At 54.9% G+C, this 23,786-nt stretch overlaps 5 protein-coding genes and 1 long non-coding RNA gene across 15 annotated transcripts; 3 read left to right on the top strand and 3 right to left on the bottom strand.

Annotated features, from left to right (window-relative positions):
• The first annotated feature begins 63 nt into the window (after positions 1-63).
• prkcq (protein kinase C, theta) lies at positions 64-4,896 on the top strand. 2 transcript variants are annotated; one of them, XM_077709768.1, is made up of 16 exons: positions 64-432; positions 1,254-1,397; positions 1,461-1,660; positions 1,737-1,797; positions 2,082-2,256; positions 2,329-2,360; positions 2,432-2,517; positions 2,578-2,707; positions 2,816-2,925; positions 3,004-3,249; positions 3,470-3,643; positions 3,712-3,803; positions 3,871-3,933; positions 3,994-4,132; positions 4,196-4,513; positions 4,646-4,896. In XM_077709768.1, the coding sequence occupies exons 2-16, from the start codon at positions 1,280-1,282 to the stop codon at positions 4,781-4,783; spliced, it is 2,082 nt and encodes a 693-aa protein (XP_077565894.1). In that variant the 5' UTR covers positions 64-432; positions 1,254-1,279; the 3' UTR covers positions 4,784-4,896. The 2 variants fall into 2 exon arrangements, with proteins under 2 accessions (XP_077565894.1, XP_077565895.1); XM_077709769.1 differs by having other exon boundaries at positions 1,232-1,397.
• Positions 4,806-10,756, bottom strand: tbc1d30 (TBC1 domain family, member 30). 3 transcript variants are annotated; one of them, XM_077709763.1, is made up of 14 exons: positions 9,831-10,756; positions 9,193-9,357; positions 7,809-7,870; positions 7,642-7,707; positions 7,444-7,569; positions 7,194-7,379; positions 7,050-7,119; positions 6,861-6,959; positions 6,627-6,795; positions 6,434-6,539; positions 6,252-6,358; positions 6,047-6,180; positions 5,812-5,982; positions 4,806-5,748 (listed from the first exon to the last, which is right to left on the bottom strand). In XM_077709763.1, the coding sequence occupies exons 1-14, from the start codon at positions 10,231-10,233 to the stop codon at positions 5,030-5,032; spliced, it is 2,583 nt and encodes an 860-aa protein (XP_077565889.1). In that variant the 5' UTR covers positions 10,234-10,756; the 3' UTR covers positions 4,806-5,029. The 3 variants fall into 3 exon arrangements, with proteins under 3 accessions (XP_077565889.1, XP_077565890.1, XP_077565891.1); XM_077709764.1 differs by lacking the exons at positions 9,193-9,357; positions 9,831-10,756 and adding an exon at positions 8,307-8,895; XM_077709765.1 differs by lacking the exons at positions 9,193-9,357; positions 9,831-10,756 and adding an exon at positions 8,054-8,407.
• On the top strand, positions 8,170-10,945 carry LOC144181371 (uncharacterized). Its single transcript, XR_013324666.1, has 2 exons — positions 8,170-8,585; positions 8,729-10,945. It is a non-coding gene; the product is annotated as an uncharacterized LOC144181371 (long non-coding RNA).
• A 281-nt stretch (positions 10,946-11,226) lies between these two features.
• Positions 11,227-15,800, bottom strand: mdm2 (MDM2 proto-oncogene). Of its 7 annotated transcripts, none has more exons than XM_077709978.1 (13): positions 15,674-15,800; positions 15,521-15,568; positions 13,784-13,837; positions 13,622-13,696; positions 13,403-13,536; positions 13,275-13,324; positions 13,114-13,199; positions 12,944-13,019; positions 12,716-12,882; positions 12,465-12,623; positions 12,329-12,391; positions 12,132-12,261; positions 11,227-12,057 (listed from the first exon to the last, which is right to left on the bottom strand). In XM_077709978.1, exons 3-13 carry the CDS (start codon positions 13,808-13,810, stop codon positions 11,696-11,698), a joined length of 1,329 nt encoding a protein of 442 aa, XP_077566104.1. In that variant the 5' UTR covers positions 13,811-13,837; positions 15,521-15,568; positions 15,674-15,800; the 3' UTR covers positions 11,227-11,695. The 7 variants fall into 7 exon arrangements, with proteins under 7 accessions (XP_077566104.1, XP_077566105.1, XP_077566103.1 ...); XM_077709979.1 differs by having other exon boundaries at positions 15,521-15,565; positions 15,674-15,773; XM_077709977.1 differs by having other exon boundaries at positions 15,521-15,773.
• Positions 15,801-16,080: 280 nt separating this feature from the next.
• Positions 16,081-21,225, bottom strand: nup107 (nucleoporin 107). Its single transcript, XM_077709899.1, has 27 exons — positions 21,077-21,225; positions 20,541-20,620; positions 20,374-20,463; positions 20,212-20,306; positions 20,011-20,146; positions 19,843-19,946; positions 19,665-19,780; positions 19,545-19,593; positions 19,389-19,460; positions 19,219-19,307; positions 19,073-19,148; positions 18,891-19,004; positions 18,721-18,811; positions 18,560-18,639; positions 18,430-18,489; positions 18,217-18,362; positions 18,104-18,152; positions 17,964-18,033; positions 17,777-17,892; positions 17,513-17,702; positions 17,339-17,445; positions 17,164-17,266; positions 16,932-17,095; positions 16,746-16,871; positions 16,565-16,681; positions 16,321-16,488; positions 16,081-16,255 (listed from the first exon to the last, which is right to left on the bottom strand). Exons 1-27 carry the CDS (start codon positions 21,082-21,084, stop codon positions 16,148-16,150), a joined length of 2,724 nt encoding a protein of 907 aa, XP_077566025.1. The 5' UTR covers positions 21,085-21,225; the 3' UTR covers positions 16,081-16,147.
• Positions 21,154-23,578, top strand: slc35e3 (solute carrier family 35 member E3). Its single transcript, XM_077709900.1, has 8 exons — positions 21,154-21,254; positions 21,328-21,499; positions 21,768-22,213; positions 22,309-22,419; positions 22,591-22,749; positions 22,840-22,922; positions 23,025-23,109; positions 23,181-23,578. Exons 3-8 carry the CDS (start codon positions 21,809-21,811, stop codon positions 23,280-23,282), a joined length of 945 nt encoding a protein of 314 aa, XP_077566026.1. The 5' UTR covers positions 21,154-21,254; positions 21,328-21,499; positions 21,768-21,808; the 3' UTR covers positions 23,283-23,578.
• The last annotated feature ends 208 nt before the right edge of the window (positions 23,579-23,786 follow it).

Here is a 23,786-nt window from a genome sequence, read left to right as displayed (position 1 = left end):
CAAGATTATTCGACATTGGAGAGTGGCTGCAAGCTAGCAGACACTGCTCTCCTGTGGTCAGTAAAAAAATCTCCAGTTGTTACTTGCCTTCATTTTAGTATTTCTTTCTACACTATCGTTTGCCATGTCCATTCGTCGAGTGGCCGGCTATGACTTAAAAACTAGCTCGAGTACATTTTAAAACAATGCAAACTACAATCTAGTAGTTGTATTAAAGAGCCATTTTGCAGGATCAGATGACATAAACATGGAAATACTACTAAGATGATTGGCACTGTACAGCAAGCGACCAAATTTCAAATTGACATCCTGTCATGTGATTTCTGTGCGTGAACGCAACACGGGCTCAAGAGTGACGTGTGTCACTCACTGTCAGTCACTGTCAGACCACAGCAAAGTCAATTTGCTTTGCCTGCCGCCATTCATCTTCAGGTATGTTTCTTTTTCTCTTCCACCCCATTCATTCATCACAATGCTCGGCTTCATTTTTATCGGATATAAGCTTTACTCTTATAACAATCGTAATGGCGGACTGAAGCCAAACGACAAAAGCGGACTAAATATTTGCTCTTTGAGCCGATATCCTATTCAATGGGCGGGCGGGCTCTCCCGAAAGTCCGCTTAAAGGTCTCCGAGGCGCTCGTTCGACGAGTCGACCACGGGCGCTCGGAATTGTTGAGTTGACGGGTCGCCAGAGAGGAAGTGAGATGCCTGCAGAGGCAACAGGAAGTTGTGCTGCCACGCTCAACATTTACTAAAATGGATGTGAAGACGGCCCACTTCCTACTACTACAATCTTCCACTTTCACGTACGTCGTCCTTTGCTCTGCAGCAGCATCTTCTCCCCAAGTCCGAGTCTGCTCTTTATATGGACGCCTTTCTAATCCTACCCTATCCTAAGCCCACCCGCCGGCTTTTCCTCCCGTGCCAAGACCAATGTTCCCGGCGTGCGTTTCCTATTTCAGCTCTATTCTTGGCCTCCAACACTCCTCGCGGGCGCATGGCGGTATTCCTCAGATAGCACAAATAGCGGCACTTGCGCCGGACTTAGTGGCCGGTTTGTGGCCAAAAGGCACGTTTTGGGGGGGCTTTTGTCCAGATCTAATGTCTAAAATTGGCCAGAGACGAGTCGGGGCGGGAAGACTGGAAAAAGCTCCTCATTGGCGGTGATGTGTTTGGAGGCCGACCTCCTCTCCCTCTACTGCTCCTCCTCCTCTTCCTCCTCATTCAGACCATCCGTCATTGCCCGGCAGGATTCGCGGCAGCTCCGGCGGGCGCCATGTCCCCCTTCCTACGCATGGGCTTCTCCAACTTTGAGATGGAGCCAGGCCTGGAGTACCAGGAGGAGGTGCTCCAACCTTACTGCGCCGTCTACATGAAGGAGGCCTTCCAAACAGGTGGGGGGAGCGTGAAAGGCCAAAAGCCGTCTCATTTCCTCACCTTTTGTGAATTTCCCGCAGAAAAGGGCCAGGTGTACAAGCAAAAGAAGCCCACCATGTACCCCCCGTGGAGCAGCAGCTTCGACGCGCACGTGCACCCGGGGCGCGTCATGCAGGTGGTGGTGAAGGACCGCACGGCCCAGCTCAAGTCGGAGGCCGTGCTTTGCCTGGACGCCTTGGCCGCCCGCTGTAAGAAGGACGGCGGCAAGTTGGAGATGTGGGTGCGTCCACGCCGCGCGCCAAACGCTCCCCGGCGCCGCCGCTCCGGCACGTCCTGTCTTTTCTCTCTGGTCTCAGTTGGAGTTAAAGCCGCAGGGACGCATGCGGATGGAGGCCAAGTATTTCCTGGAGATCAGCGGTGAGTGGCTTGACATTGCAAATGACGTTTTTTTCCAAATTGTAGACACGTTTGGTGACAGACGGTAGGGAAGCGCCCTCGTGGTGTTTTGCTTTTTATAAATAGAATGACAGGTGGTAGGGCCACGCTGGAAAAGGGCGCCGCTCCCTCGGGGTTTCCACTGGCCGCCGTGGATGAATAAATGATTTAGTGGTTGGAAGAAAGACTACTTTTTTTTCTTTTTTGCTCGACTCTTCGTTTTGATCTGGGAGGCCAAAAATGGCCACGGTGGTCTCTGGTCGCAGATGCGGCGGCGGCGGGCAAGGCAGACGACCACGGCGAGCGCGAGGGTCTGTTCGGCCTGCGTCAGCGTCGCGGCGCCTTCAAACAGGCCAAGATCCACCTGGTCAAGGGTCACGAGTTCAGCGCCACTTTCTTCCCGCAGCCCACCTTCTGCTCCGTCTGCAAAGAGTTTGTCTGGTGCGCCCACCCGCCGACTCGCTTTTTCATCCATCCGTCCGTCCTTTAACGGCTGCGTTTCCCGGCCGGCAGGGGTCTTAACAAGCAAGGTTACCAATGCGGACGTGAGTGTCCCGCCCCCTCGACGGCGCACGGCGCCGTGGCCCGTCTGACGGCTCCCCGGCGCTCCCCGCAGAGTGCAACGCGGCCATCCACAAGAAGTGCATCGACAAGGTCATCGCAAAGTGCGCGGGATCGGCCGTCGACAGCAAGGAAACCAGGGTGAGCGCCGGCGTTGACCATGAGGTCGGGGAGGGAGGACGCTGACCTCTCACGCGGCAGATCCACAAGGAGCGCTTCAAGATCGACATGCCGCACCGCTTCAAAGTGCACAACTACAAGAGTCCCACCTTCTGCCAACACTGCGGGACCCTCTTGTGGGGGCTGGCCAAGCAGGGGCTGAAATGTGAGGGTGAGAGGGAACGCCGAGCGCCCGCCGCCCGCCCTCATTTTCTCCGCCCAAAGCCCGCCACCCGCCCTCATTTTCTCCACCTTTGATGGCTGGCTGCCGGCCGCGTAGAGTGCGCCATGAACGTCCACCACAAGTGCCAGGAGAAGGTGGCCAACCTGTGCGGAATCAACCAGAAGCTGATGGCCGAAGCCTTGGCCGTCATCGAGAGCACGCAGCAGGTGGGCCAAGCCCGGCACGCCCCGCTCGGGCCGCCGCCGCCCGGCGCTCACGGGGCGCCGTCCTCCGTCGCCGTCTAGGTCAGGGGCGCCGGGGAGACGCCGGTGGTCCGTCGGGAGGGCCCCGTCGCCGTCCAGCGGCCGGGAAGGGCCATGTCCCCCGTCAAAGGCGTTTCCTGGGGAGGACCGGCAGCGGCGGAGTCAAAGGCGGGGTCGGCGGCCCAGGAGGAGGAAGATCTTTGCCGTTTGCCCCGACGCCATTTGCCCAAGTTCTCTTTGGACGACTTTGTCTTGCACAAGACGCTGGGCAAGGGCAGCTTTGGGAAGGTGAGGTCGCCAGACCGGTCGCCTGGATTGGTCGCGGGATTGGTCGCCGGATTGGTCGCGGGATTGGTCGCGGGATTGGTCGCCGGATTGGTCGTCGGTTTGGTCGTATGATTGGTCGCCGGTTTGGTCGTCGGCTCGGTCGCGGAATTGGTTTTGGGATTGGTCGCGGGATCGGTCGCCGGACATGGCATAACATGACATGGCCGGTTGTTTTTGCCAGGTGTTTTTAGCCCAACTTAAAACGAGCGCCAAGTTCTTTGCCATCAAGGCTTTGAAGAAAGACGTGGTTCTGATGGACGACGACGTGGAGTGCACCATGGTGGAGAGGAGGGTCCTCTCGTTAGCCTGGGACAACCCCTTCCTCACCCACCTGCACTGCACCTTCCAGACCCAGGTAATGCCACTGGTGCTCCAGCCAGGCGCCAAGGTCCAGACTGGTCCTCCCCCCGCTCTCCCTTCCAGGAGAACCTGTTCTTCGTGATGGAGTACCTGGACGGGGGAGATCTGATGTTCCACATCCAAAAGTGCCACAAGTTTGACCTGCACAGATCCACGTAAGTCCTCCCCCCGTCCGGGAGCGTCTCCCGGGAAGCCGGCCCGCGACTCGCTCTCCTCCCGCAGCTTCTACGCGGCCGAGATCATCTGCGGCCTTCAGTTCCTCCACTCCAGAGGAATCATCTACCGGTATGAGACCAAGCTCTCGGGAGAAGGATTTCTCACCTCATTCGCCCCCCCACTTTGAAGGGACCTGAAGTTGGACAACGTCTTGCTGGACGGCGAGGGACACGTCAAGATCGCCGACTTTGGCATGTGCAAGGAGCACATATGGGAGGAGTCCAGGACGTCCACCTTCTGCGGGACGCCCGACTACATCGCCCCCGAGGTGACAGAGTTCGCCAAGATCCGGGGGCCCGGCGACCCCTAACCCTGACGGACTCGTCTTCAGATCCTGTTAGGGCAAAAGTACAACAGCTCGGTGGACTGGTGGTCCTTCGGCGTCCTGCTCTACGAGATGCTGGTGGGCCACTCGCCCTTCCGCGGGCGAGACGAGGAGGAGCTCTTTCAGTCGATCCGCACCGACGACCCCGCCTACCCCCGCTGGCTGACCCCGCAAGCCAAGGACATCCTGATCCGGCTCTTCGTCAGAGAGCCCGAAGAGCGACTCGGTGTCAAGGGAAGCATCCGCTTGCACGGCTTCTTTATCGCCACCGACTGGAAGGCTCTGGAACAGCGGAAGGTGGCGCCTCCCTTTAAACCCACCGTGGTAGGTTGACGACGACACCTGCTAATTAGGCGAGCGATTGGTTTGGACCGGGAGACGGTAGCCTAAGAGCGCTAAATGGAAATAGCCGGCTCGCGACCATTTGACCAAAAAGCCCTCCTCCCTCCCTGGCAGACGTCCCCCGGCGACTGCGGCAATTTCGACAGAGAGTTCACCGACGAGACGCCGCGCCTGTCCCGCGCCGACCGGACGCTCATCAACAGCGTGGATCAGACTTGCTTCCGCAACTTCTCCTTCGTCAATCCCACGTGAATGCGGCGGCCCAAGATCCAACTTGAGTCCACTTACTTTAATAGTATTTTAAAAGTCTGAAATTGTCCACACAAACATCTTCCGAGTTCACCTTTTATTTGCGTGTGTACGTACATTCCTTGCGGCGATGAACCGCCGCCATCCCATTGGGCTTCCAGACAAAAAACGTCCGTGTCTTCACGGGAACCGGCTTCACTTTGGCGGGCCGGAGAGCGGCTCCCCCGCCTCGGAAGAGGCCACGTGTTCTCAACGTCTCCTGGGGGTTCCGGTAAGATGGCGGCCGAGCTGGGGGAAGCTGACGGCGGGCGTCCTGGAGGAGGGGCCGTACAGGCCCAGGCTTCGAGCCGCCGCCGACTTCCTGGGCAGCTTCACGCACGGGAAGGGCGAGAACATTTGAGCTTTCACCGCCGGGGAGGAAGACGTCGGGCCGGAAGGAGGCCGGGACAGCCGCGTCGTCGCCGAGTGCGACCGCCTTTCCGAGAAGGACGAAGATTCGGGAGAACAGGACCTTGCCTCCGCCTCCGAATTTGACGCTTCTTGTGCCGTGGAAGAATGAAGAGGGACGGGCCGGGAATCCAAAGTCGGGCTCCAATCCGGGTCTTCCAAGCCCGTCGAGCCCAGACCCAGGCGCACATCTTCCACCTCCGCCGGGGCGTGGCGCTCGGAGGGGACGCCGTCGGCCGCTTCCGATCCGCCGCTCTCCTCGTCCGGGGGCTCCGCCGACTCCCCCGAGCCCGCCCGGGCTCGGGCCGCGTTCTGCCGCTGGGCGCGCACGTGGGCTCGCCAGGGAGACGCCGCGCCCTCCCGGGAGCCCGCGGAAGACACGCTTCCGTCCGAATGGCGGGAGGCGCGAGCCCTGGAGACGGATGGGGCCCCGCGGGCTTTCCGCCCCAGGAGCAGGTGATTGATGACGGCGCCGGACGGGTTGAGTTGGGACGGGGAGACCCGGGTGCCGGGACACTTGTCTGGAGGGACGTGGAGATAGTTAGCGAGGGGCCCGGGCTCCGGGAGCCGAGGCCGGAGCCCACCTGCGTGCACGCAGAGCCTGGTGGACTGCTGCTGCTGCCGCCTCTTGATGCGGGCATACTGCTTCTTGAGCGCTTGGACGTCCGTGCTGGTTCGCTCCATCGACGCGCCGTGGACGGCCGCCCGGTGTTCCGGCCCGGCACCGCCCCCGACCGCGCTCAGCTCGGCCACGTCTGCGGGGAAGCGTCGTGGGTCTCGGTGGCGGCCATCGTCCGTGGCCTCCGGTGTACGACTCACCTTTCAGCCGCTGTTGGTGTCGCCGCATCTCCGGCGCCAGCAGACCTCCGAGCGGCCCCAGACAACCGAGCACCGCCGCCGCCATCGCCGCCGCGTCGTCGTCGGGCGCCGCCTCGTCGTCGCTCTCCCAGCCGCTGGCGAGGAAAGGCGAGCAGAGCGGTGAGCGCGGCTCCTACTTTGGAGTGGGCCCACTTGACTTTTTCACCTTCCGTTGAGCTTGAGCGAGGCGGGGAAGGGCGTGATGTTGTACGTGTACTTTTCCCTCAGCTCGGCCAGCTGAGGGAAGGGGAAGGCCGCCATGCCGTAAACCTCCTGCATGCCAGAGATTTGGTTGGTCGTTTGGAAGGGTCCCCTAGCCGAGCTAATCTCGCCCCAAGCGGTCCCAACCTGCATGAGCCGGGCGGGATCGACGAGGCGGCGCTCCAGCATCTCACGGGTGAGGCGACCCATGGTGCTGTAGAAGTCGTCGGCCGTCTGACAGCACAAAATCCTCCTGGCGGGACGGAACGGACGGACGGACGGACGCCCGGTTTCCAAGATGGCCGTGGAGAGCGGCGCCACTCACGTGTCTCTCACTCACTCGCCCAGTCTTTCCCAGATGGCCAGAGCCACTCGGAACAAGACCTCGGAGCCCTCGAAGAAGACCGAGTCCCAGATCTTCAGCACGGCGGGCGCCGGCAAGCAGGTGGCGAACATGGTGAGGAACCACTGCATGGTGAACACGTTGGTGAGCGGCGGCTCGTAGTTGCCTGCCGGAAAGGAAAGGGGGCCGTCACAAGAGCCCAAAGAAGCTGGTTACCGCCGAACGTCCTACCTCCCGCCTCCTTGTTGGCCTCCTTCTGGAGGCGGTGCAAGTGTCGGGACAGTCGGGGCAGCTTGACGCGCAGCAGGTCTCGGAACACCGCCATGTCCACTGCGAGAGAGGGCCGGATAGAGGTCAGGTGACGCCCGACCGACCGACCGACCGAGGTCCCCCCCGTAAAACCAAAAAAAGTGTCAAAACCTGACAACGCGCGGAGGTTGTTGGCAAAGTAGCTCTCTGGCAGGACTTTGTCGATCAGGTAGATCATGAGCTGCGGATGAGAGCTGGACGTCAACCGGGTTCGGGGGGGCGGCGGCTTGACGGGAAGAGGCACGACGCCCACACCTTCAGCGCGTCGCTCTCGTCCCCTTGCGTCACCACCAGGATGAGCGCGGCCAGCACGTTGAATCCTTGGCAGTAGCCCACCGTTTTATTCCAGCGGGCGTAGGCCAGCAGAACCCGCTTGAGAACCACTCGGTCCAACTCCCTCTCCTGGCCGCAGAAAGAACTGCAGCCCGTGCGGTGCAGGTCCTGCGCGAGAAGACGCCGTCGAGAAGGCGTTCCGGCCCAACCTTGGCCCCGCTCGAAGCACCACCTTGACGATTTGGACGCCCAGAGAGTCGTCGTCCGGGTTGCTGCGCTCGTTGAAGGCGAAGCGGAGGGTCTTGTCCCAGTCGATGGAGATGCTGTGGAGGTACTGGTCGGCCAGCGTCAGCCACACCTGCGCGCACGTGCGTCGGTCGCTCAATCGTGCGCACGGGTCGGCGTCCACGCGTTGACTCGCTCGACTCACCCGCTTTCTCCATTCCTTGGGAATGCCGGTGGGAAGTCTGGCCACGGCTTTCAGGGCGTCGTACCACTGTGGTGCAAAAAACCAAAAAACTGTCAGACTGGCTTTTGAAATAACGTAGCTTAAAGGCAAAGAAATACGAGCATGTGTCGAGTTTGCAGGAGGCCAACCTGCTGGAATCCGTTCTTTCCAACCGAAGGCTCAATGGTGAACTTCAGCCTGGTGTCCACTCCTGTGCAGACAAACGCATCCCAACGTCAACTGACTGTCAGTCATTGCTTATTCATCGCTGTTCAAAAGCAACACTTCAATCAAGGGGATCATTTTTAGGACTTGTTTGGACCATCAAAAGACGAGCACTTCCAATTCAATCCTTTCTAAGTCATCAAATCCCTTCAAACAAAAAGAGGACAACCTGCTGGATCGGTCTCATGCGTTCCAATGTCCGCCATTCCGCTTTAATTTTTCCAATCGACTTGATCCGCTTGCTTGGAAAGAGGATTAAGTCGAGCGAAAGCCACGCCCACTTGACTACGGTCGCGTAACTTCATTCTGAGCCCTGATGACAAAATACTGATCGAGCGATTCGGGAGCTCCCTGTTTTGGGTTTTTTTTTTATGCTGACGTCACAGCAGCATCTATTCTAATGGCCGTCGCGCGCACGTCACCTGGCTCCAGCGTGCACAGAAGCCTGGGCGCGCTCCTGGAAATGCCGTTTCGTTTCCTCAGGACGCTGCTGATGATGTTGCCTACCCCACCGCCCGAAGCCGACGCCGACGGGTGCCGCTGTCGCTGCCAACCGGCTGTACGGAGCCTCCTGCTGGCCGCCGAATCGTCGTCGTCGTCGTCGGTGGCGACGGCGACGGCGACGGCGACGGCGACGGCAGACGCCCCCAGGCGCTCCTGTCGCATAGTGATTCTCCAAAGACTCAGCTAGCTAGCTCATGGTAGGAGACTGTCTGCTTTCATTTTTTCAAAATGCCATTAGGAACGGCGAAAGGCTTTCAAAATGAGCAGTATTGCTGCTGCCGATGATGCTCAACATCGCTTCTTCCTCCTCATCCTCCTCTTTTTTTGTGCTCGTCATCAGGAGGAAGTACAAGGATGCAGGAAGAGGAGGAGCATCACTTCCTTCAACCTGCTCACCTACGTCCACAAGCCCGTCGAATAGCGGTTCGTATTGATTCGATCCCGATGATGGACAGCTATACCGACCGACCGCCATAGGGCCAAAAAGCAAAATGAACTACGAGGGAGGAGGCCATTACTGTCCACTTTTTCAACACATCTCGTCAAATGGGATATGGGACTTTAGCTGGCTAACGGCACCCTCGTGTGGTCGACTAGGTTTACTACATGAGAGGGCAGAGTGACCATGGCCTATTCCCTCCCACCCACAACATACGGGGAAAGGTCAATTCAGACGGATTTGGAATGGACGCCAACTATCGAGGTCACGTCCATTTCCGTCCAATCATTCGACCCAGCGATCCGTCCCGGTCGGTTCAAACGATTATGGCCGCCAATGGCGCTCAAGGACCGGCGTTCTCTTACGTCGTTTCTGCGAGACGGCTTGCAGACAAGCCGTGATGATGTCGTAGTTCTTCTGCAATTTGTGCACCAGCCGGTCTCGCCGCCTCAACTGGCGGATCAGCTTGGCCGACTGGACTCCCGTGCGGTATTTCACCTCCTGGATGATGGCGACCAGTTCCTCGGGGCCTACGGACAGATTGATTAAAAAAGAATAATAATAATAATACGCTTTGGACCTGGCAAATGGCAGAGATGACGGATAAAAGAGCCTGCCAGAAACTCAGGAAGTCCGATGGCGGGTGTTTCTATTGTTTAACTTGACCGGAGGAGGTGGGGGCAGTCACGTGACTTCTGGACAAACACCCAGGCATTTAAAGAAGCTGTCAAGGCTTTCATTAGCGTTTCCCCCTTCATGTCTGATTTCAGTGTTTTTAGACCAATTCCAACTCTCCGAGAAGCGCCCCCTGCCGGCGCGGAGATTCAGACGCTGGTGGAATTTAGTGTTGATGTGCTTTCCATCTAGTTATCCTCCAAACCGGCACGTGAAGGTTCGCAATTTGTGCTGCGACGGTGCATTTTGCCCGCCCGAGCTACTTTGGCGCATCATCGTTTTAAAATAAAAAGTGCAATCAAAGGGCAACAGATGTGACAGTGCTCACCTTTGCGGGCCAGATAGTTGACTTGGTGCCGCCTGGTGTGTTTCTCTTGGAGCTCCTGCAGGAATCCGGAGCCGGCGTTGCAGCGCCCTTGGAAGCCTTCCGGTCCGGACGCCTCGGTGGAGCTGTCCCAGCTGTCCACGTTCCTCCTGCCACCGTACGTGTCGTACAGCTCCACCAGCAGGCAGTCGACGATGGACGTCCTCGGCGAGGCGATTTCGTCGGGATCCCCCGCCGGAGACAGGGGCATAGGCGGAGAAGGAGGAGCAGGAGGAGGAGGAGGAGGAAAAGTAGGCGAGTATTCGACCGGGGCGATCCACCGCTGGAAGCCGCAGAAGTCCTCGGAACGTTCGCATATGTCATCTTCCCAAACATGTCCACCATTCCATTGCACATCGGACTCCATGGCGGAGACGTTTGGCGAGTTGTAGCCTCCTGGTTAACTTTTGCTCAAGTTGCGATATATCGCGGCGCCGTGTCTTGCCGCTAGGGACATTTGAGCCGAACTGAGCCGAACGGAGCCAAGTCTTTCCCCACTTCCTCCCTCAATCTTTGTGCTCAGTCCACTTTTTGATCATCATCCTTCAAAAGTTCGGCAGGCACGACAGGTGCGACGACTTTTGGTGACCAATCAGGGAGCACTTCCCAAAAAACACATTGGCTACCAATGAGAAGGCAGCAAGGGATCAACCTGCTCGACTTCCTTCCAGCGGCCACGTCGCCTCGTTTTTTTTTTGTTATGGCGTTCACATAGCACGTAAGGCCACTCATCTGATCGTTAGTCGGAAATCAGGCTAACTGTTTCGTATGACTAACCCAACGTGGGGAGATCATCTTTTAACAAATGAAACAAGGGCACCCACCCACGCGTCATCATGTGTGTTTGTTCTAGACCTTTCAATACTTTCCCAGAAGATCCCACTCAACCTATTAATAATAGTAGTATTGCCAAATGTCAAAGTTTGTTAAAGTTACGGGCGCGTTTTGATGACGTATAGAGTAAACTGCGATGTGGCGAACAAACGTCAATTGATTATCTTTTGCCGTCCTTTGTACTTTGTTTTACGCTACTCTCAACTTGTATAAGACTTGTGAAAAAAATAAAATGTTCAGACTAATTTTATTGTGACAAGTGTTTGAATGAGACATAGTCTTGCTCTCTCGCATTTCATAAAATGTCCGTTTTTGGGATGTGTAAAACGCAGGTGATTTAATACTCTTATTATAGTAAACGCGGCTTAATTGCTTTTCAAAAGTATCTTTTACAATGTCAAAATTCGAATGTTCGATAGTGGGGTGGTGCGATTTTATGACGTCACGTAACGCTGCTCATTTGGGTTTTCTGCTCTAGTTTACGACAAAAAAATAGGATTGTCAAATCAAGACGCAAAGGCAAATGTAACGAACACGAACATGTTTTTTTTATTTATTTAACGTATAAAACATAAGAACTCTGAGTAGAACTTTTCAAACAAAGTGTACTTGTGCAGAACATAAATAACATTGCCAAACTCTGGGGCAAACAGAGGAAGGCGCACAATTGCTTTGGTCGGCTTATTGCTGCTGAACTCAACTCAACTCAACTTGCCTGTCGACGTATTTAAAGTGCGTGCAACGGGCACTCGACGGCTTCAAGAACATCACTCGACGGCTTCAAGAACATTCGGACCCTAAGGAACTAAGGGCCACGTCTCATCTGAGGTAGGCGAACTTAACGTGAACAATTCGTCACGAGACAAAGGGGAGGGGACCCCCAATGGTGGCCGGCCAGCCGGCCGGCCTAGCGGTCCCGGTGGACCTGGTAGTGGCCCTAGTGGACCTAGCGGTCCTAATGGACCTAGTGGCCTTGCGGCCTAGCTGCCGGGCGTTCAGCCCAAGTAGGTGAGGACCACCGCCTCGATGGGCTCGCGGCACACGGGGCACAGCTTGTTGCGCTTCTTGAGCTTGCGGGCGCAGGCATAGCACGACATCATGTGGCCCGTCTTGCCGTGGACGATGCAGCCGTTCTTGGGGTGAGACTGGCAGATCAGGCAAGGCTCCAGGCACGACTCGGGCAGGCGCATATCTGCCGGAAGGCCCCGCCCCGGCGGGGGCACAGAATCTGCGGGCCACGCTCTCTCCTGGGAGATGGCAGAGCTGCAGGAGGAGGACGGGCGGGAGGTCTGAGAGCCGCGGCTGACCGTCTTGCCATCCGGCATGTCCACGCCGTCCTCGATGTCAAGACCTTCGGCTAAGGGAGGGAAATGATTCAATTTCTCGTGCCCCTTGCCACACACACATTTGGCAGCGGAGCCGAGGACCCACCGTGAACATCCGCCCGCACGGAGCTCAGAGAGGCCTGGCGCAGCCAATCCTGGCGCAGGCACCAGCAGCGCACGCAGTTGGTCGGGGGAGGCAGCGTGGAATCGGCGCACTCGTGGCAGCGCCAAAAGTCCTGCCGATGAGCGGCAGCCAAGTCAGTTGCGCGCGTCGGCCCCGCCCGAGCCGCCTGCGCTACTCACGGCTTCGGTGATCTCCGTGTCGTCGTCGAAGGAGTCGTCCTCTAGGATGGTCAGCTCACAGACCTTTTGCGCCGGCGACAGAAGCTTCAGATGGCTTTGTCCCACCATTCAGGCGGGCCCTTGCACGTGGCCCTACCTCAGACTCGGCGGACAGGGAGCTATCGTCGTCCTCGTCGTCTTCGTCGTCTTCGGGATCGGTGGATCGCAGCTCATATTCCACGCTGAAGTTGTCGTCGTCCGATTCCTCGCCCAGGGTGCTGCTGCTGCTGCTGACGATCACCTCCGGGGTGCCCGCCTGCAAAAAGCAAGTGGAGAATGGCGTGCCATGTCAGTGTGTACTAACTAATCAGGTCAGTGTGTTTGTCCTTTTGTTTTTCTTCAACTCACAAGACTATGGTTCTCTGCCTGGCTCTCGTCTCTCTCAGTTGCGTCTAAGCCACCAATGACGTACCAGGCGTGGCTCCTATCAAAACTAATAGAGTAGTTGTCCGGGCGACCCCTTTTCACATCTTCATCGTTGTCGTCGTCATCAACCGGTACATCGATGGAGGGACCTGGGGGTGGGGCTAGTGTTAAATCTCACGTTCTCCACGGGACGCAGTGAGGCGAACTGACCGGCGCCAATGTTCCTGGAGCTCCAGCGGCGGCGTCTGCCGCTGTCAGAAGAAGTGACGGGCTCCACTGCCAGTTCCTGAGGTGAGGTCAGATAAGGGGACGGATGGCCTCGGGTTAACTGTCAATTGGCTTCATTTTCAGCACATTTGTTTTTTTTTGGGGGGGGGTACCTGCTCAGCTTCAGCTTGCGCAGCCTGGTCCTGGCTGCCGGAAGCACTGGAAGAGGCGGAAGCACTGGAAGAGGCGGCAGCCCAATCTGAAGAGGATGGACAACAATTGTTACAAGCGCGTGGGGGCCATTGAGGACTTTTGTTTCAACGGGATGCCCTGCCTTGGCTTCTCTCGGTCACAAAGTTCTTGTTGAGCTTGGCGTACACATCCCTATCCCGGAGATGGGGTGGAAAATGGTGAGCCCGAGTTGGTCGGGCAACGTGCTGAGCGGTGGCGAACGTGCCTCACCGAGGTTCTTTGACAGAGAAGCTCTCCACGCCCATGATGTTTCCCAGCGGGTCCTGAGCACAATGAACAATGTGCTGCTGTTGCTTGTCGAACAGCTGCTTCTGGAAGATGTACTTGCCCAGGTAGTACGTCACCTGACGGCGCATTGGACAAGCCGTTAGCGACGCCTCAGTGGGCGGAAGTGGGCTTTTTTTCCCTTCTTTTGGCCTTCCCACTTACCTCTCTCATGGGCAGAACATCTTTGGTGCAGCCCGCTTGTCTCAGCAAAGCGGCCAGGTCCGGCGTGGGACGAACCTCAAGACAAAAAGTGCAAAGGGCCAGTAATAAGTTGATGCGCCTCCTCACTGATATTTTCAACAGAAATGTCTTTGAACAACTCACAAGTCTGCTGTCACCAGAGCGCTCCATCTTGTCATTACTTGGCGTAGAAACAATCTGCACATAAACACGCAGGACATCGAGAAAAGTGAGCTCGACTTTGCATCACTTCTATCACCTAAAGTCATCTGTTTTTTTGGGGCCAATGACTTGATGGCTCCATGTTAACTTGCGGTCTACATTTTGTAACGCAAATGCAAACTAAATACTGGTTTGAACTGCAAATTGATTAAAGCTTAGCTAGGCTTTGAATAAAAGCTCTGAGTGTATCGCATCAGAAGTGACATCGCCATCCCATTTTGACCAAATACCTGTAAATACACAAAAGCCATTGTGAAAAAAATACAAATGAAAGACCATACCATGATTAAAAAGAATAGAGTCCAAAAGCATCTGTGTGTAAAGTGTCCCCAAATGAATAGTGCAAAGAGTTAAAAGTGCAGAGCAGTCAGAGAGCCTGGGCCAGGGGAGCCCTGGCTCTTCTTATAGTGAGTGCCTCCAGGACATGTCAGGGCTAGACTGGAGCGCGAGTAGGCGCCGTCATGCCGTCACGTCTCCTCCGCCAATCAGAGCCGTTCCAGCTGACTCAGTGGCACGCGTGGGGTTGGAACAGCTGATTAAATAATACAAGTTGTTTACATGGACATGCCGGGACTAGTCTGTTATGACTCATCACTATTCCAACCCTCGTAACTAACTAGTAACTAATTAATTTATCTGGCTAACAGGACAAATTTACCTTTTTTCTATAGAAACAATGAAGCCTAGTAACTAACTAGTAACTAATTGATTTATCTGGCTAACAGGACAAATTTGCCTTTTTTTCTATAGTAACAGTGAACCCCATAACAGGCACAAAATGGCGACTTTTCCAATGTAAAGGAACACAACCAATTGATTTGCAAACACTACAGTCGAAAATCATTTAAACAAAAACTTAATTGATGAAAAAAATATATTACTTTTCTATTTCGGAGGCAAATGCCGCATTTGTGTCACGGAATACACTAAAACATGCCTCCAAGGCACCCATGTTATCTACTAAAGTTTCAGGCCTTTCCTGTAAACGGTAGCCGCAACGATTTTTTTGTTTTTTTTTGTGATTTAACGGAAATGCACCTTTGTAACTTGACAACTACCTTTCAGTTGACTCATATTCGACTTCTATCGGCGTCAATTCCGAGCATCTTTCAGAGGCCTGCTTAATCCGCTGCGTCATCGACGAGAGGGGATATGCCCGGACATGTTTTCCCGCTCGCGGCTACGTGCATGCGTAGAACGAAACGAACAATGAGTTCCTAGCTTTGCGCACGTCTCGAACAATGATGAGTTCCTAGGTGTGCGCACGCGTCGAACGAAACGAATAATGAAGAGTTCCTAGGTGTGCGCACGCGTCGAACGTAACGAGCATTAGGAGTTCCTGGCTTTGCGAATGCGTCGAAGAAAAGGAACATTAAGAGTTACTAAATGCAAATAAGTCACAAAATGCTGTTTTCGGCACATTAAACGTTCAAACATGCATACGTTGACTCTCCGAGCGTTCTCTACCCGATAAAAAGTGAAAACGAGGCCCACTGAGACAACACGCAGTGTCCATTATGCTAACGGTGGCTAGTCCGACCGAGTCGAAACTTGATGTATTTCGCCTGAATACATTTCACAAAACGTTTTGTTAGTTTCCGCTACCGCACGGCTATATTGCATCCTTAGTAAAACACATGCAACATATGCTCTACTCACGTTGCTTTACGTTGGGTCAGCCAAGAAAGTCCGAGGCTCCGCGGCCTGCTACGCACAAAAGCCCGGTTTGTCAAATGCAATCTATTACATGCACATTACATCACAATATTCGATAATATCGTGAACTATCGTGAGTCCCATGAGTAACCCTACCCGTTTCGTCCTATGCACGTCTGAAGGCCAATATGGGGCTTAACAGGGCAGGTGGAACAATTTAAGCGCCTTTCGAAGAATCTCATTCGCGTTACGCTAACGTCCACCACAGCGCCCCTAGAGGCCAAAGTCTACAGTTGCAACCACATTTTGGCGCCACAAGACTTAGAAAAAAGTAGGCTTAGTGTTGTATAGTACTGTAAAATAATCCAATTTCCCCTTATAATTCAAAGGTATTCATCAGCCAGCACCTTGTTTTCTCCTGACCGACTTCCCACGTCACCAAGATTTGGAGCTATAGTATGAGCAGTTACCTCATCATTAGTTAATCCACTCAAATAAACTTCTTTTGGCTGCAGTACAAATGATTCTCCTGGCACAAATAAGCCACAAATGCAGGAAAAGAGTTTTTTTCCCCACTCTAAAAATTTATTTAGAAGAACAAGTGTACAAACAGAGACAACAAGAGGATTTTCACAGCGGTAACTCATAGCCCAGCGGGTCGAGTCCCTCGTCCAAGAGCGCCAGCGAAGACTCCCTCAACTTGAGGAGGAAGCGTCTCAGCTCCTCTTTGGAAAACACCTGAATGAATACAAGACGCCAGCATCAGCTTTTGAGCGCACCGGGGGAAGCCGGCCGGGGCTCACCTGGTAGAGCTTATAATGGTCGGACGAGACGATGTCGGCGAGCCGGAGGGCCTCCTTGTGTCTGCCGGAGCTCTGCAGCACGCTGAGCAGCAGAAATGTCAGGCGGGGCAGACACAGCGAGCGCAGAGCCGACATTTGGTGGGCGCGCTCTGCGTCCGGCTCCGAATCCTGGCAAAAAGCATTCCCCGTCATAAATCGGCGTGCGTCAGTCAATGGCTTGGGGCGCGCCTCGGCTTATGCCCACCTGCTGCGTGTTGTCCACCATCCAGCCCCCGTCCACAAACAGCAGCACGTTATAGATTCTTTCCTTCACGTCTTCGGTCAGGGCGTCCAGGCGGCTAGACCAGGCGGCCAGCGCGGCCTGGCGGACGGAAGAAACAATTTTTAGCGGCCGGAAAAGGAGTCACGCGCTCGGCGGTGCCTACCTGGTACTCTTTTTCTTTCATCTCGTTGGCCACCCGCTCCGTAAATTTGACTTGTGGCAAAGGCGTGGGCTTTTGGGGAGCCGCTCGACTGTGAGCGAACCACTCGGTGAAGGCTTGGTGGGCTTCCTGGAAGCACATTTACATTTGTAGTGGGGAACGAGAGCAACGGACGCCATTTTGCCAGACCAGGTAGGCTCTGATGCACAGGTGCTCTCTGATGGCGTTCTCGTCCTCGGCGGGCAACGGCGAGGTCTGGCCCGCCGCCCCGGACCACTGGGAGTAGATTTCTTTCATGGAGTCCTCGGGAACCTTGGAGAAGACCGCCTTGGCCGCGTCGTGTTTCTCCAGAGCTGGGTAGGTAAGGTGGAGCAGTGGGTGGCACCATGTCCGTGCGGCCCACGCGCAATTAAAATCCTACCCAGAAATCTCCTCATGATGCCGTTGGACTGCTTCATGGCTTCGGCTCGATGGGCCGGGTCGAACAGGAGCCAGTCCATGACGTCGATCTTATTTTGGTCTTCCTGCGGGAGTGGCACGCCAGTAGTAAGGTACAGGGGCCCACGCTTTCTCTCTTTGTGACTTGAAAAGCCAACCTTTGTGGTTCCCGCCTCCAAATTTTGCCGGGGGTGCGTCAAGTCGGCGTCATCTCTTTTGCGCACCGTCTCCACCACCAGTTTGGTCACGGCGGCCACGTCCAAACCTACACACCGACCGCAAAGGCCTCAATATCTGCCCAATGTGGAGCGGAGGAGACGTCGCGCTCTCACCCGCCTCCGTGGCGAGTTGCAGGCAGCGGGGGCGGAGCTCGGGCTGCTCCAGCGTCTCCAGAAAAGCGGCGTAGTGAGCGGTGGCCAGGTCGGCCGGCAGCTGGCTGACGTAGCTGGCCACCAGCTCCGTTCGCCTCTCCCGGACCAGCAGGCTCACGTAGGCCTCCAGCACCTCCACGCGCACGTCCTCCTTCGGGACGAGATTGCGGGCCGGTCGCTTTATTTGCCAGTGGGAAGCGAGGCTTTTCCCCTTGGTCACTGTACCTTCAGGGCTAAACCCATGGAGTGGAAAAACAGCACCAGGTGACTCATGAAGCGCAGCAGATGTGAAGGGAGCGGCGTGGAGGCCGCCAGCCAATTGGAAAACTGGTCCAGAAGTCCTGAGAGTAAATTTGGCGCTCAGACAAGTTTCACGGGGGGCCCGGGACGAACGAGGAAAAGGAATGCTTACCGTCCAGGTCTCCCAGGATAATGAACTTCTGAAGGAGGTGATGGTGCTCTTTGGTCTCTTCCAACACCCTCTAGCGACGACACAAGAAAAGACGACGCCTCTTCTATCGTCATCCGCAGCAACCTGGGGCTCCAAGTTACCTTTGAATTGGATGCCTGCAGCTCCTCAAAGACTTTTTCCATCATCCAGCTGAGTAGACAAGAGACTCATTCAGGGACAAGTTCCCCACTCCACGCACGGGCACGTTTCCTACTTGGCTTCCAGGTATTCCCGCGGCAGGTTCTCCACTTCTTGGTGGGCCATCCCCGACGACATCAGGTGCTTTTCCACCAGCGTGTCCACCATGACTTTGAAGTAGGCCCACACGCAGTCCTCCCACGATTCACACACGGCTAACACCTAAGGCACGACACCACCTCAGCGCGCTTGCATCGTCGACTAGAAGCCGTGGGCCACGCCATCTTACGGGCTTCAGGTTTCCGGTCAGGCTGGCGTAGATGGCTCGCTCGTATCTGTTGAGCTGCTCCTAAAACAAACAAACAAGTTTCAAGCCATTTGCACGAGGAGCCGGTTCAAAAGGAGGGATGGTGGCGAACCTCCTCGGCCATCCTCCAACTGCAGGCCTTCCAGATGCCTCGGTGAGGGTTTCCTTCCACCGGCTGCAGGGTCGCACTTTCTGTGGAGGGAGACAAACATGTCTAAAGTGAGCTTGAAGAAACGGCAGAGGGCCACTTGTTGGCGAGAGACGAAAGAGGACCCGAGTTAATGTTGGGATCGTGGTAGAGCTTCCAGCCTTCCAGAGTGGCCGCTCGCCAGGCCTGACCGCAGCGCGTGCACAGCCTCTGTGCCTGAATGAGAAGAGATTGAAAGTACCTTCAGTAACCCCCCCCGACACACACACACACACACAATCCATCCCCGGACTACCTCCTCCATCATTCCGGCTCGGATGAGCGTGAACAGCGTCTTGAGCAAGCGCACGTCGTCTTCCTGGTCCAGGTCGGCCAGGGGTCGTCGCTGGCGCAAGGGCGCGTCCGGGTCCTGACGCCAGGCATTTCAAAGCATTCAAAAGGGCGCCCATCCTCGACCGTGGCCGTAACGTGCCTTACCAACTCCGTAACCAGCGGATAGGCGGAGCCATCGCCGTTGTGCGTTTGCGTCTTCAACATGTGCAATGTGTTCTCCCTGTGTTTAAATGGTGTGGAATATCACATGCACGCTCTGGCATACGTTTGGCAGCCGACGGCCAACTCACCAGCAAACATTTTTGGCGTAATACTCAATGTTGTCGGAAAAGTCTGCCATCTGATCCTTGGCGATGTTTTCCAGCCAATCCACCACCAGCTGGGTGTAAAAAGTTGTCGTCATCCGTCAGCCAGTGACGAGAGCGTGACGGGTGCGTGACGGGCTCGAGCGCTTTGCTACCTGACTTTGACGCACGACCGCGTCGCGTTGGAATAGCTGCTCCACCGCTATTTTTTCACTTTGGTTCGGAGCCTGCGTAACCAGAGAAAAAAAGTCTCTTCAAATTCCCCAATCCGACGGAGTTCAATTCCCGTGGAAATGTGTACAATGGCTCACAGGCACGTCGACCGCCATGTCGTCTTCCATCGCCAACTGCACTCGATCCCTGAAGAAAGACAGGGAGATAAGGGTGAGCGCCGCCGATCCGCCGCAGTCAAAGACAAAGCGTCCGTCCACCTGTAGAGGGAGGAGATCAGTCTCCAGGTGTGGCACTCCTGCTGCAGGAGCCACAGCGCTCCCGCCGTCTTGCTGCTCCGACCCGCTCGGAGCGCCACCGACTGCAGCACCTCCACCTGAGACGCCGGGACAAAGTCACCCGACTGGCGTGGGGCGCCTAGAGGCGGAGCTTAGCCACCTTATCTCGGCAGAGGGCTTGGTAATCCTCCAGCAGGTCGAAGACGGCGGAGGAGGAGTGCTTCAAAAAGGACGCCAGGAACTCTGGGAAAAGGCTGGTCGCGGCTGCGGACGCACAAAGCAAAATACCGGAGAGAAAGTCAATTGGAGTGGAGATTGTGAGGCTCACCGGCTTCTCCGGGGTCGTCTTCCTTCAGCAAGGCCGAAGCCAGAGGGCCCACGTCATCCGTGAAGAAAGTGGTGTTCTCCGGATGCGTCGCGGGGGAGGCGTGCGGGCTGTTGCTCCACCCGCTGTCGTCCAAATTCTACCAGCGACAAGGCCGTCGTCACATCATGCCCATTAGCCCAAACACTTCTTTTGCTTTCTCACCAGACTGCCCATTGCGCTTTTGGGCGTGCGTGGAAAGCGAGGGGTTCGGCCACCGGATGCCAAAATGGTGGAAATATCTGGAATCCCGGGAGTGACTGGGGGGAAAGAGCGTGGCCTTCTCATTCAGAGCCACCGCCATGGTTCCAACTTTTGGCGCCTTACCTGCTTGTCTGAAGAGCGAGGAGGCCCCCTTCCTTGACATGGCCGGCGTGACTGCAGAAAGCATGGGACTGCCGGTGCCCGGCGAAGGTACTGAGGCCACGCGCTCAGGAAAACCAGCGTGGGGACAAGAAAGCTAGAAGGCCGTAAAAGCCACTGAACCAGGATACATGAAACTTTCATCATTCGACACGCCGCAACGGTCACAAAGTCGTCTCGGACCACCGGGGACGGCAGCTCGTCTCTCGCCCTAAATGAGTACACGAAGCAGAAACATTTTGACACTCGCTCGAAAACAAGTATTTCAAGAAGATCATACTTTTGCCAAAATGGCTTCCCAAATAAAATATAGGAAATCTAGTATCAAACAAGCTTTTATGTGACAATATGCACCGGTAACTCCACATGCATGACTGCACTTTAATTCTCTAAAGTTGAGTCTCCCTGAACTTTGAATCGCTGAAACAGAAGATACGCGAACCATTAAAGTATACTATATTCACAATGTTAGCTTTTCTAGCTTCCCCTATTATTATGAACGGGGGGCAGCGTTAGCATCTTTAGCCGCGTAAGGTTTCCACATAACTTGACAAGTTTACGCAAGCCTTCAGTTTCACCAAAACCTTAACGGGTGACGCGGCGACAGACGGTCTGAAAGTTAAAATGATAAAAGCTTTGTGGGATACATAAAGTTCAATGTTATTACCAGTCCATATTAGCAATGTGTCACTTCCCGCTCCTCGAGGTTCAACAGCTTCTTCTTCGTGGGGAAAAAAAAAGATGGGTTTAAATATGGCAGTGGCTCGTTAGCCAACAACCGGTCAAATAGCCTACATGGCCCCATATGAGTTCACACTCCACACCAGTAGATGACGCTAATGAAGGTAAACCCCCTTATAGAATGGAAAAATAGGCAATACAAAGCCGTCTTTTTAATGAAAACTTGTCTCGCTCCAGGGAGCTCTGGGGTCCAACTACGCCGCGTCAAAAGTTGCAATAAGGTGGCTGAGTCTTCAGCTTCGACTGCCCCGGAAAAAGACGTCTGACTTTCCTCATATTTGGCAATCAGACCCGCGGAGAAGCCGTCCGAGGACCAGTAGAGCCCCCACTCAGGAGATGAGCACCTCAGGTAAGAGAATGAAACTTTTCCGGCTGCGTGGCAGAATTCTTTGCTAATTGGAGGTCACTCTGATGAAATCTCGAGAGCACATTATGGTGCATTCACCCTGTCCAGAATGATTACTTATTTGAGGGAATGCTCAGGCCAAATTGCGTTTGGCACTGAAGAATGCTGTTTCAGCGCCACTGAGGACGATGGAACGATCCAGTCCAAACGGACAGGACGTTCGTCGCCGTCAATGGCAGCTAATGGGGGCGCCGCTCGATTCTTGCCACAGTTTGAAGGAGCAAAGGCGGCGGCGGCGGCGGCGCGTGCGCGATGGCCGGCGAGAAGTTCTTCAGCCTCCCCGGCAACCGGCGCCTCGCGGTGGGCCTGTTGGCCAACCTGCTGGCGTCCATCTGCATCGTCTTCCTCAACAAGTGGATCTACCTGCACTACGGCTTCCCCAACATGACTCTGACCCTGGTCCACTTTGCCGTCACCTGGCTGGGGCTGTACGGGTGCCAGAAGATGGACGTGTTCTCGCCCAAACGTCTGCCGCTGCGGCGCATCGGCTGGCTGGCGCTCAGCTTCTGCGGCTTCGTGGCCTTCACCAACTTGTCGCTGCAAAACAACTCGGTGGGCACGTACCAGCTGGCCAAAGCCATGACCACGCCCGTCATCATCTTCATCCAGACGGCCTTCTACAACAAGACCTTCTCCACCAAGATTCAACTGACCCTGGTCAGGTTTCCGCCCCTGGCCGCGCTCGGTCCCCCGAACGGCGACTTTGTACCGCCCGACTCATCTTGCTTGTTTTTGCTTTCCAACCCGTGCAGGTGCCCATCACCTTGGGCGTGATTCTCAATTCCTACTACGACGTGCGTTTCAACGTGCCGGGGACGCTTTTCGCCACTTTGGGCGTTCTGGTGACGTCACTCTACCAAGTGGTGAGCCACCTTTTGGCGTCTTTTAAGGTCAATTAAGAACAAATCAAGAGATTCTTCCAGTTCGAAAAGTTAGGGGGATGAGGTCAAAGGTCACTCATGTCGGAAAGGGTCTTCTCTGTGCAATTCTTTGACTTTTTCCCCTATCAATCTGTCTCTTTTCCGTTTTTTTAGTGGGTGGGTGCAAAACAACACGAGCTCCAGGTGAACTCCATGCAGCTCCTGTACTACCAGGCTCCTCTATCATCAGGGTTCCTCTTCATCATTATCCCCTTCTTCGAGCCGCTCGGGGGTGACGGGGGAATATTCGGACCCTGGTCTCTGCCAGCTCTGGTGGGCTACTTTTATCTGCCTGACTCGCATTGGGCCTTTGTTTGTATTGAATGTGCTTTGCGTCCTTTTTTCTTTTTTTTCTCCCCCCAGTTGACTGTGTTTTTTTCCGGAGTCGTGGCCTTCCTGGTCAACCTGTCCATCTACTGGATCATCGGAAACACGTCGGCTGTTACGTATCCTTAAGTTAGGGCAGCCCAGTTCAATCCAATGAGCCAAAGACGTGGTGGTCCATTTGCGACATGCTCAATTTTTGTCCTTGACTCCAAATTTGCCAGCTACAACATGTTTGGCCACTTCAAATTTTGCCTAACACTGGTGGGCGGGTACGTTCTTTTTCAGGACCCGCTGTCGTTCAACCAGGTGAGCCTTCCCTCGGTCACAATGTTTTAGTTGCTTCCAAACGACTGACGACGGCCGTGTGACTCCTTCAGGCTTTGGGGATTCTTTGCACCCTGGTGGGAATCTTGTCGTACACGCACATCAAGCTGGCCGAAATAGAGGAGGGAAAGAGTCGGCTGGCTCAGAGACCTTAAGACCAGCGACAAGTACATCACAGAATCAGGGACTTTTTATTTTTTTGTACGGATCTATTTTATCCATTGAATTTTTGCAAGAAATGAGTGGCATTTTCCCCTCAAGGAGAAGAAAAGGAAGTTGTAAAGTTGTAGAGCCTCACAAGAGACTGACTGGTCATGTTGTAAAATTGGAAGCAGTGTTCAAAATGACACATTTACGAGCTCAAAGAGTTAATGATTCTAACGTGAAAGGAGTCTCACTCAGTGTTACACGTTTGCCTTTGTCACCTAAAAATAAAATGTGTTTAAGCCAGTGTCATGTCATTTCTTTTATGGGTGGTCTGTCTTTTTACAAGGCAAGCGTTGCAGGCTAAAAATAATCCATGATTGATCACAAAATGATGAAACTGACAGTGATTCAAACTCAAAGGATTTACTTCTTCATGTTGTACTAAGCAAATGTAATAGCTTGTATATTGTTTAAATTGGACGTGTCTCTCTCGTTTGGTTGAAATGTAAATT

The sequence above is a fragment of the Stigmatopora nigra genome, chromosome 23 (genome assembly GCF_051989575.1).
Source record: "Stigmatopora nigra isolate UIUO_SnigA chromosome 23, RoL_Snig_1.1, whole genome shotgun sequence".
NCBI lineage: Eukaryota > Metazoa > Chordata > Actinopteri > Syngnathiformes > Syngnathidae > Stigmatopora > Stigmatopora nigra.
The sequence above is the reverse complement of the archived record's forward strand: the minus strand, read 5'-3'. Positions and strand labels throughout refer to the sequence as shown.